The sequence below is a fragment of the Asterias amurensis genome, chromosome 2 (genome assembly GCF_032118995.1).
Source record: "Asterias amurensis chromosome 2, ASM3211899v1".
Taxonomy (NCBI): Eukaryota; Metazoa; Echinodermata; class Asteroidea; order Forcipulatida; family Asteriidae; genus Asterias; species Asterias amurensis.
The window spans coordinates 25,546,269-25,558,670 of record NC_092649.1 but is presented as its reverse complement, the minus strand read 5'-3'; the positions used below and the strand labels follow the sequence as shown (position 1 = coordinate 25,558,670).

Here is a 12,402-nt window from a genome sequence, read left to right as displayed (position 1 = left end):
TGCAATCGTGGTGTTTTTTTCTTTCGTTATTCACCCAATGCAACTTCGATGACCAATTGAGCCCAAACTTTCACTGAGTGTTTAATTTATGCATAATGTCGGGATACACCAAGTCAAAATGCTGGTATTTGACAATTACAAAAGGTGACAATTGCAATTAAGTATATCCAAAAGAAGAAGAAGATGTTTGTGCCAGTTTACGGGAAACATAAATTTCCGTTGGTATGGCTTATTGTCCAATACTGTCCTCACCTGATGATAATGACCAAAATTAGTTCAAAGGAAGGGATGCATTGTTACATGGTCTGAGGGTATGTAATTGCTTGCTGCCTGGTCGCCAGTTTGATAATTCATTGAACGTGCATGTGCACTCACCTTGGCTCGTCGCAAAACAGGAGAGCGTGGTATCGCTTCGAATATAGTCGGCCATCGGGGCAAACAATAAAGATAAAAAATATTAAAAATCATGCAAAAGGTCGTGGGTTCGAACCCCACACGAGTTATATGCCTGGGTTTTTTTTTCAAAGAGCTCGGAAAAGGACTTAGTATATGGTGCTAACACATTGTTATATGGGTAAAACCATTCGGTCACATTTTGGCTCCACCCACTAAAACAATGCATAAATATGAAGACAGTTGTGCATAAACAGACAAAGCAGTGAACATAAACAAGGTACGAAATTAATCAAAATCACTAGTGTACCAAACAAACGAAGGGAAAAAAATTCAAGACAGTACGTATTTTCCATTTTTTTATAATAATAAAAAATAAGAAAATTCGGTTTGTAAATAGCGCTCATACACATTGTCTGAACGCGCTTCCAACAGTATTACCCTTACTATTTAATGCTATAGTTGTTCTGCCCTGTTGGCCGCTAATACTTCCAAGCGCACTCAGGCAACACCCGGCACTAATTACCCCCAAAATATTATGAAGCCGTCAAAATGTCATGCATCAGGGGCCAAGTGTGTTTACAGGTGCGCTGATCGCATGCTCATGAGAGAAGCAATAACACTGGCAGAAGCAAGTCAGCATTGTCGGTGACTGGTAGTTTATGAACTGGTGCAACTGTTTTAGGTGGAATTTGTCACGGTTTTACGGAGGTTTTGGACACTGTTTAACGAGTTTTTAAGTACCTGGGTTTAACTATTCCAGTGAGCGACAAACATAATTATTTCTTGACGTCCAAGGGAGGTTTTCAGAGGAAGACTGTGCCTGTTCAGGTGTGGAGTTTTCCTCCCATTTCATAGCAAATAGGAGTGGGAATACTAAAGGTGTCGTCATGAGACTGGTTCTAGTATCCAGCTTTCTCTGTTGCGTCATCTCACTGTTCCTTGAAGGTAAGAATGTGTGTCAGTGGAATGTTTCTATTGTTGTAATCGTGGAGGTTGTAGTCCAGGGGCCAATTTCATAGAGCTGCTTAAGCAAAATATTTGCTTAAGCACGAAAATAGCTCGCTTATATTACACATGTTACTGGCCAAAATTTCATGCCATATACATTGCTTATGACTAGTATTTAGCTGTTGTTTACTTAGCATAACAATTGAGTGGAGTCTTGGCCGGTAATCTGATTTTATGAGGCAATGAATTTTTTGCTTAAGCAAAATTTTGTGCTTAAGCAGCTCTATGAAATTGGGCCCTGTATTGTGATGATGGGGGTAGTATTTACAAATTCGATGCAATCAAATTCCTTCCTCCATGATGCAACTTAGATTCCTAGTACATAAGATGTGCCGAAAGGTCAATACCTTTAGTGTTTATTGTATTGTAGCGGATGTTTTTCGTTCATGCTTTGAGGTTATTTTTGTTTCCAGTTTTGCAAGAGTACTATTGCATCTTCACCCATCGACCCAACTATAGATCATGTATCAGTACCTCTTGTTTAAATTCCTGGGCCACACCCCATTGCAGACAACAAGTCGCGTTATTTAACATCATGTATTGTTTCATGGCAACTATTTGAGATTTATTATTAGGTGGGTCCTTTTTTTCTGTTTAATTCCCAAATTGTCTTCCCTCTTTTTCCTCTGTGAAATTGCTTGCAGCGCTCATACAATTAATAATTTGTCGAGTATAACATTTTAAGAAAACAATTATTATATCATTTCCGAAACCCGACCCTTTTATGTTTGTTGTTTCTAATGGGTCTTTAGTACACCCCTAAGCTGCGGTGACGCACATTTATACCTTGTCGATTGGTAGCCCCACATTATTCCACATAACCATTAATTTTGAGTTGAAAACCAATTAATTATTCAACAAAGAATTTTTTTCGTGTTGTTTATGCTAATAAATACGCAAACAAACAGAAAAATTATAAGGAGTCTGAGAAACATTGGTCATACTGTTCAGTCAGTGTGAACATTTACCCAAGCTTTTGTAGACACACGTCCCTATGAGTCATTAACTGTTTAAACAAATTAATTACAACAATAACTTGAATTAAAAAAATTAAATGTTTAAACTTGTATCTACCACAGAAGGGAAAATATCCTCCAAAATATGCATACGTGATGTTGTTAGATATCACTAAGCTCACGAGGATATAAGCATTTACGCAACTGACTTTTTATTTTTTGGGGGACTTTAAGTAATGGGTAATTAGTCAAAATAATTGTAAGCATATAACAACTCAATATTGGTAACGAGCAATGGAGAGCTGTTGATAGTATAACACATTGTGAGAAACGGCTCCCTTTGCATAACTACGTAGTTTTTTTAGAAAGAAGTAATTTCTCACGAAAATATCTGAATTGAATAAGAGACCTCAGCTGAGGTCTCGAATTCAAGGCATCTGCTTTCTGCTGAAAGCACACATCTTGGCAACTTCGACGACCGATTGAGTCCACATTTTCACAGGTTTCTTATTTTATGCATATGTTGAGATACACCAAGTGAGAAGACTGGTCTTTGACAATAACCTTGATGTTTGATGAGTAAACACATGGAAAGCTAACTGATTGGCTAAATGTGTCCAGTGCATTTAACTGACTTTTTATTTTGGGACTTGCTTGTTATTGCAAACCTGTAACTTCACCGTAATTAATATGAAGTCCCGATCTCCAATATTGTGCATTTAAAAAGGAAAAGGTGGCCTAATATATTGGCAAAACCTTTTGTATTGGTTCTCTGCCTGCAAACCCCTCATATCACTTCTGCGCTCATTGTTAAACGCAGTGGAACTGACGGATGTCGCGAAGTTTACGCACTGAAGGCAAATAGATCGAGCAAATGATGTCACATCGTAACGTGCAAGAGTAAACACTTACTGGCTGCTTATTGCATTTTGGTGCCTGTAAATTTTTCAATATCGGCGAAAGCCTGTGAGTATTGGTGTAATGTATGCATGGCGAAATCAGCTCGTGCATCTATTATAATAATAGGCTAATAATAATGACAATGGACATTTATATTGTGCGACATCATGGTAATAAACACAACACAATGAGAAAACGAAGAACAAATTACTCTTGAAACATTATTAGTTTGAGGTTTTTTTCGAGGGAACGCATGCCTTTGTCTTTGGAACTGTTCGATTGTTTAAACCGTATTTAGTACCAAAATATAGACTTACCTGTGGAAATTTCATTTCAAAGGGTAGGGGTTTTTTTTCGCCAAAAATTCGGAGCGGTTATGTCCACGAACGAAGAATAATCCAGTATTGGAATAATATTGTTATATTTTATGGTTTATAACTGAATTAAATATAAAGTAAATGTTTGCGTTCTGTCAAACGTTTCGACCTCGAAGAAGACTGGTAAAAGTAACAAAAGCATTACGAAAACACAACATAAAACACATGTACAATTAGAAAACAACAGAAGCCATCAGGTGGAAACGAAGTAAACAAAAGAAATTAACCCAAAACAAACAATGGAAACAAACCCTTATCTTGTTCTGAGCATGAGTTGATAGCCTGCTCCTGTGCAACACTTCAATTGATTTCTCCGTCTCAAAATCAATTGCCTTGGACGGTAATTAAAGACCTTTACTGACTATGTAGCGGGGATCTTGACGGAAGGAACGAAATGACGTCCGTGAGAGACCGTGCTTGCATCGATTGCAATGGGGGGGGGGGGGGTCTGGCGGCGTGCGTGTGCATGGCAACATCATCAGTGGCCTCCCGCGTGTAAATTCACCCTGAAGTAGGTTTTATCTGTTAATTAATTATTAAATGAAGAAGCTGCGATAGTGTCGTGGTTACAATGTTGCTGCAACCGCGATATGGAGAATACTGACTCTGAATATCAGTGAGGGTTGTTATAAGCCTACATATTGTTTGTACATTCGTTTAATTTTTGAAACAATTGTTAACAATTGAAACAATGTCGAAGCAAAACGAATTGACTTTCTTGCTTTTATTTTGTTCTGTGACGTTCGTGGTGTACTCTATGAACATGGCGTATTACTAGTAAATTATATACAAAGTCTTGCAGAAAGCAGAAACTGCAATCGAAGGAATATTACTTTATAATTAATAAACTGTCTTCCCTTAATTTTCCCACACCAAACATTCAGGTACACAGTTTGTTGAAAATCTTAATTCGATGCATGCATACTTACAAGGCTTGTTAAAGCCCTTTCCACCCGGGGTTGGGCTGAGATGGTAGGGGAAAGGGGGTCACAAATTTGTTGACATTTTACTCATTTTGTATACCTGCAGTATACCTGCACCCTGCTGCAAATGTTCAAATCATTTTACCAAAGAAATCGATCAACAAACAAACTAATCGATCAAACATGTATTTTGTACGGCACCACCATTGCAATTTAATATGATGAGGGGCTTACCAAAATGAATAAGTCGTAAGTGAAAGGTTTCTTAATTTTAAAAACTTTGAGCTAACCGTGTGATTTATCTTTGTTTTGTAGTGCGCGGGGAGTCATCGCCACAGTTTTGTCTCAAACAAGAAAAAGACAAAAGCTGCACGAAGGAAGATTGCGTGAGGTTCGTTACCTTGGCCTATGGCCCAATTTTCTTACACCTGATATGTACCGCGACTCTTTCTTTTTGTTTCCAAACAAACATCATCAACGTTAAACAGGTCACAATTTCATAGCGCTGCTAAGCACAAAAATATGCAGAAATGTTTGCCTTGATCAAAAAACAGAAATACCAACCAAATTTCCACGTGGTTTTCAGGATAAACAAACAACAGCAACAATAAACTAGTAATATGCAATACGCAATATGCAACAAATGAAAATTTGGTTGGTAATCCTGTTTTTATCAAGGAAGAAATTTCATGCTAAGTAAATTTGTGTTAAACTCTATGAAATTAGGCCCAGGTCTTTGTTTTTGTTTGTATGTTGTTTCTTGTCGTATAGGCCTACCTTATCAAAAGTTTATAGAGACTATAATTTTATGTAAACATTGGTTGCAAAAATAGTGACCTTGTGCTGCTCTCCAGTGCTTTTCTGTTGGCAGGCGATATACTATACCGGTCATCATTGGGAAATTTTACATTTTTGTGTCAACATTTTCACATAAAATCAAGAGTTATAAAAAAGGAACAGCTGAACAATGTGTGGGATGTATGTGTCACATTTCTTTATAAAAGGGGTTTATAACCCAGCCAGTGCAATTTCGATAAAATAATGTTGTTAATATTTTCCTGTTGAGCTGCGTACCATCACTACCTGCTGGAAGTCTGGGCTATGTTGTTCTTTTGTAAACTTGTGACGTCACTTGTTACATGGTCTGTATGTATTATTTTGTTCTTACAGATTTTTTTTTTAAAGTTCATCCCCCATTTGAGTTTGTGTTTCAAATTTGATATATCAACAACTGTCCATAGCACCACATGTAAATTGTCCTTTGAGATACAAAAGCACGCCGTAATTACGAGGACATGGATACACAGTCACAAAGGACACGGTCGTCGAATGATTGCTCGGTTGCTATGGCAACCGTTGATAATGGTTGTCTTAACTGTAGTCTGCTGCAAAAAAATTATAATGTGTTCAACAAGCTGCCTTGGGTTTTGCGCACGAGGGGTTATAATAACTATGGTGATGTTTGTGTATTATGCATCAAAACGTATACCGAATTGGCAATTTTAGCTTTGGCACCTGTGGTAACTGTCAAAGACCAGTATGCTCACTTGGTGTATCTCAACATGTGCATAAAATAATCAGCTAGAGAACAATACAAGAAAAAACACACTTGTTGCACAAACTTGTGTGCTTTCAGATGCATATAGTTAAAGGCTTCAGGCCTGAACTATTTAACTGTTTGAGTGAGAACTTACCCCCTGCACAAAAACTACCTTACTCCAGAGGGAGCCGTTTCTCACAATGGTTTTTACTATCAACAGCTCTACATTACTCGTTACCAAGTAAGTTGTTATGCTACCAATTATTGTGAGTAATTACCGATAGTGTCTACTGCCTTTAAGAAACACTGCCCTTTGTGAACTGTTTGCTAAGATTGCTCAATACCCACCCTTCCAATTCACACCCTACCCATAATATAGTTAATAGTTCAAACTGGAATGTAGTAAATGGTTCCAGCAGTAACCTTAATAGTTAAAAACTGATCATCAGAAATGGGTTTTAAAACAATTGATATGTGTCTTCCACGCACAGAAGACTTAAACACAATCTATTATGAGAGAATTTCTGGTTTAAAGCATAAACACTCTTAAGAACCATTATGCCATTTACAACTTAGTTGTATAGGCCTACACCCGGAAAATTTAGTTGGCTATCCATCTACCACACAGTTGTGTTTATACCATCCTCGACACTGTAATTTTGATCCCTTTGTGTGACGTATATGCCACCATTGGCATTCATAATAAATTATGCCGCCGGTACAACATAGAGCTTTTTATAAAACATCTCCCCCTCCCCCCGGATTAATTTTAAGCTGCTTTTGTATTTAGGTGTTTCTTTTTACACGTATTAGATCAATAAGACAGGCATGGGTGCATCGTCGTCATTCATTTGCTAATGATCAACCATCTATAACTAAAGGCAGTGAACACTATTGGAAATTTCATAAAATAATTATTAGCATAAAAACTTACTTGGTAACATGGGGAGAGGTTGATGGTATAAAACATTGTGAGAAACGGCTCCCTCTGAAGTAATGTAGTTTTCGAGAAAGAAGTAATTTCCACTAATTTGATTTCGAGACCTCAGATTTAGAATTTTGAGGTCTTGAAATCAAGCATCTGAAAGCACACAACTTCGTGTGACAAGGGTGTTTTTTCCCCTTATTATCTCGCAACTTTGACGACCAATTGAGTTCAAGGTTTTATAAGTGAGCATCGTTGCTTGAAAGCCATGTGATGGTGGTTAGTCGAAAAGGGTAGCCTAAATACAAGGTGTTTGACTTGGTTATCATGGTTTCCATTCTGTAGGAAGGACCGGTTGCTCTGTGTCCATGGAGTATGTTTGACGGATGGTAGGTGTGACTGTCAAGCTTGCTGGGCTGGACCATCTTGCAACTATACAAGTAAGTTTGAAGGTTATGTCTTAAAATCACTCTCCGTTATACTGATCTTTTCTTACGTATATTTGGGGGAACTGTATAACATGCGTGTATTCAATTGCCAGGTAGATTATTTTCTTTTGGGAAGTGGTATTGCTTTGTATGCTACTACCGCAGAGTAGTTTTTTTTTTATTCGGGAGACGCCTCATCAGTTCTGAAAAGAACAGTCCTGCTTACTATTATACCTTGACGGAGGGTATAGCCAATCGGCTTGGACTACTTAATAGCTTCAGTGGATCGAGGGAACTTCTCGTTTTACATAAACTTCACTGCCGCCCTTATTGACCATATTGTTTTTGACCGCGTCAGGGCGCTTGCAATTGTGAATTAGATTGCATAACAACAGTTACACTTATTTTAATATCAACGGCCAATTAATTTATAAAGTTACCCCCCCCCACCCCAACCCCAGTTCGTTTTACTTGTTTTACATTATTGGGTTCACGCACGACTTCGCACAGGTCTGAGGCAAGAGATCATCTTCACATTAATGACAAAATGTATTGTTCTCGCCAAACTGTTCCTTCACCGAGCTATAACCTCTGATGTGAGATAATTTACTGATATCATCTATATTATGTTGTAATCATTAAAGTAATATTCTAGCCTTGAGCACGCTTCTTTAATGTACATTGCCACACACATTAATCATAATTTAAACCAAAAAAACCTGTACGGCCTTGCTTACAGCCATGAAAATTGTATATGGATAATTTCGTCCTTCGGAAAAAAAGTTGCTTAACCGCTAAAAAATTCTGTATCTTTGGAACACTTTGGCCTATTATGATAAGTTATGCCTCGTTCTTTTAAAGCACATGCATAAAATTTGGGCCTACTCAAAAATCAACACAAGAAAGAAATGCATTTTAAAATGAGGTGCTGTTTTACGGTTTCTAGTGGATGCAATTCCCCTAAAACTCACACCATGATGACGCATGCCATCTTTTTAAACTATAGACAAATTTTACCAAGTTTTTCACGCAATCAGCATGAACCAAGTTTTCACTAAACTTGGAAAATATGTTCACAAACTTTTCAGGAAATCAGCATAAACCATAGAGCTATTATAATTAACATAAACCCAGTTTTCACTAAACTAGAAAAATATGTTAACAAACTTTTCAGGCAATCAGCATGCACCGGTTTTCACTAATCTGATCTACGAAGAGTACATTTCACCAGATGTATCAGCTGACTACCCTTTTCTGTACGTCCACGCAAGTGATAAAGATGAAGAACTGTGCGGCAAACCCACGACACCAACACAATGCCCATGCTCACAAGTCCAGTATTCATTCGCTGCTGATAAAGAAAATGGCGGGAACATTCCGTTTGTGATTGACTCGAAGACAGGGGGAGTCAGCGCTGCAGTGAAGGACCTCGTGCCTGACGTGTACAGACTGAAAATACACGCAAGGAATGGGGACGACCGTGACATGCAAGGGTCGGCAGAGATCGTCGTCAGTGTAATTGAAGTTTACCCCTCGGATCAGCCATCAGTCAAACTCAGAAAACTACAATCTACGCTCGGGGTAGGAAAGTGTAACCGTTACTAGTGATGTGAATGTTACTGCTATGTTATCAACTGCATGGTTTAGTGGTTTTACAAAGTACTTGTCATTCCAACTAAGAAATAATTTATTTTTTAAGTACCAACCACTTTGTATAAAAACAATTCTTTTGCGGAAAAAACGTTGATTCGTGGTATGGTGGCTTTTTTTTAATGCGTTAGCTGGGGACCACAAGGTCATTTAGTGCCATTTGTATGGATTTGAACAATTAATTCGTTCTGTACAATTAAACACAAGAGTTGTCTTTTGTTTGCCAACAACAAAATTTCATTGTTTTGTGAAATTGCCTGCGGCTACTGATCTCATAGGACTGATGAGCCGATGAATTATAATTAGTTTGTCCATAAAAGAAGAAGTTTCTTGATGATTATTTTCAACTAATAAATTATATTGTTCCTGCTTTTCCCCCAAACAGCAACTGGACGTGAATCAATCCATCGACATCACCTTCTTGCCCGTTAGCGACGTGACCATCGGGACTTTGGTCGAAGGTTCCCGAGTCGACTGCGAGCTGACCATCGTCATTCCCGAAGCAGTGGTGGTCGAAGACATCCGAGTGGAGATATTCACCGAGGACGGCAACCACACGCTCTCGGTTCTGTGCGAACCGTCCCTAACAAAAGGGGCTGAGATTGAGATAAGTAACTCTGCCCAACCCGAGATAGCCTACACCCACGAGACAGGGAGCCCATTTCTGGTGAGTGCGAAATATTAACCTGTGTGGTGCCTTTTTGCTCCATTAAAAATACTATGATTTTAAAGGCACCGGACATTATTAGATTACTCAAAGTAATTGATAGCACCAATAAAAACTTACTTGACAACGAGTAATGGAGAGCTGGTGGTGATACGCAATATTGTGAGAAACGGCCCCTCTAAAAGTACACCTATAGTTTTTGAGAAAGCGGTAATTCTCACAAGAAACATTTTAGGCCTGAAGCCTTCTTTCGCAAACTTGTGCAACATATTGTTTGTTATGGATAATGTTGTGGCATATATAGGCTTAGGCCCCTAGTTTAATTTTAGATTTTAATAAACAAGTTTTGTAAATTGGTTTTAAGATTTATAAAAATTTGACAACTTTTAAAATTCATTATGAGAATGAGGGTTTTTATTTCTGACAACCTGTATGTGTCTGTCTCGTATACTTTTCTTAGCTTCACTGCCTTCCACACATTGTACGAACGTCAAAGGGTGAGACAATAGTTCACTTTTCCGAATGCCTGAAATAGATACTAGTATTGTAAAAAGTGTTACCACCGAAAATTGGTACATGATATATTAAATTTGCTGCAATGTCAATTTCCTAGGCCCAAATATGATGGTTAAAACAATCGAACCGAACGGATTCGGCTCTCTTGTCGTCGGCTATCTGATGAGTTTCCCCGTAAAAGACCGCCAAGACTATGTGCGCCATTTCACTCTAATTCAGGACAACATTTTTGGACACCCCTAGAACAGTAAGCCTCGCCCCATTCTGCAGCTTGTTATGATAATTGGTTTATGGTTTCTCATGTTTATTTCTGCTTTCTGCTATTTTATTGTTTTGTCTCTATAGTTTACCCTGGTTTTACCAGCACCGCGAGCGCTTAGAAACGAGTAAGCGCTGATACATTTAGATTAACGTTTGGTATCTTTACCAATCTGTGACCATAATGTTAGGTTTTTGACGGTGAAAGATGGATGAAACTTGCGTATGATGGCAATGAGGCCATCCAAAGGGGAAGGTTGGAAAACAAGACTTACGTCATGATCGATACTGTGACTAAAATAACCTTGCGAGAAGAGGGGACATTATTGGCACAGCAATTCGGTTGGCCTGTATTATTATTGGACATCTGAAGCCTGAATTTGCTCATGAGTATTTGAACAAAAAAATAAAAAGCGTTATCTTCCAACAACTTGACGGAGTCCAAACAATCAGCAATTGAGATCTATTTTTTTAATTTACAAACGTCTCATGAGTAAAAAAGCATTTTAAGCATGGAGGAATAAAATAATTAATCCTCCATTTAAAAGCCAAGTAAAAAGTGAGCACCGCCCTCTTGCGTTAGATGAACAGAGTGAGTTGCTGCCCTCTCTCGTTTTCGTCATTCTCACACGGTCCAATCACTGTTGGTGCAATACTTGACCCGCCCAACTTGAAATGTCCATTGAGCGCGTATCCTCTAAAAATGTAAACTGGCTAGCGTTCCGAATTGGTAATTTTGAGTAAAATGGACGACTCCTCGCAAGGCGCTGTCAAAATGTCAATGCATGTCAAAAAAGTATCCTTGAAGTATCATGTCCATCCTACAGGTGGAACAACTTTTGTGTAAGTACCTTGTTTGTGTGAAAGTGCAAGACCAAGTGTGAATACATATTATTTCTTAGAGACTATGTGACTTTATGTCGGATGTGATTTTTATTGACATGTTTTTTTCTGGTCTTGTCTTGTCTTCACGTATGCACACAAACCGCCGCACTGGGCTATAATAAACGTGCAGACCCTCGCCCGTTTAACTTAAGTTTTATGCAATAATTAATTATCAGTTGATAGACATGATAAACCTGCAACAAAGAAGGACAATTTTGAAATTATTATTATACAAAATGTCTGCCGTAGACAAGAGCAGAGCCAGAGGAGAGGGTCATGAAAAATCTTGTGGCTAACTTAAATGTTGGCCTTTTGATTAGTTTAGACTCAGAAAGACTCTGCAAAGGGTTGACAATGAGTAATGACATGTATTATCAATGTCAGGTCATTTACTATTTTTTTACATAGCACATTCTTTTGTAAGATTTGTTTTCAGTTTGGTAAGCAGTTTGTCAGCTGAATATTTTCTTTGTTTTTTTTAGCCTTGATCAAGTAAGACTCGAGACTTGGTTGGAACAGACTTATGCCGTCGATTTCACAAAACTCTTCCTAACTTAAGACTAATCTTAGGACTTAAGATGAGTCCCAACCCTGCACTGTAGCATACAGACCTTTAAGATTAATCCTAAGTTAGGAAGAGTTACTCGTCTTAACTCGAGATAAGACGAGTCCTAACTCTTTGTGAAATCGACCCCAGGCCACTTAAAAAGTTTTTGCATTTACATTTATGTATTATCTTATACTAGGTCCTTTATGAAGCAGTTTGCAAGGTGCAGCTAATTTTATATTATTTTTTAGCCTGGGTCGAGAAAGACTCTGCTTGTGCTGGGGTCAAAACATCAGGCGAGCCACTAACTACTTTTTTTGCAATTTGCATACACCATATAGACATTAATTTGGTTGATAAGCAGTTTGGCATTCAATCTATTTGATTTTCTCAGAACAAGTATGCACCCAAACTTCCGAGTGCTCA

The 12,402-nt window shown here is 38.1% G+C and overlaps 1 protein-coding gene across 2 annotated transcripts in view; it reads left to right on the top strand.

Moving 5' to 3' along the window:
* Window positions 1-855: 855 nt before the first annotated feature.
* Window positions 856-12,402, top strand: part of LOC139954389 (uncharacterized) — a 41,918-nt gene continuing 30,371 nt past the window's right edge. For both annotated transcript variants that reach the window (XM_071954161.1, XM_071954160.1), the window contains exons 1-5: window positions 856-1,341; window positions 4,876-4,951; window positions 7,371-7,465; window positions 8,628-9,034; window positions 9,489-9,770. In XM_071954161.1, coding sequence (XP_071810262.1) covers window positions 1,284-1,341; window positions 4,876-4,951; window positions 7,371-7,465; window positions 8,628-9,034; window positions 9,489-9,770 — 918 coding nt within the window. In that variant the 5' untranslated portion in view covers window positions 856-1,283. The remainder of the gene's footprint in view (window positions 1,342-4,875; window positions 4,952-7,370; window positions 7,466-8,627; window positions 9,035-9,488; window positions 9,771-12,402) is intronic.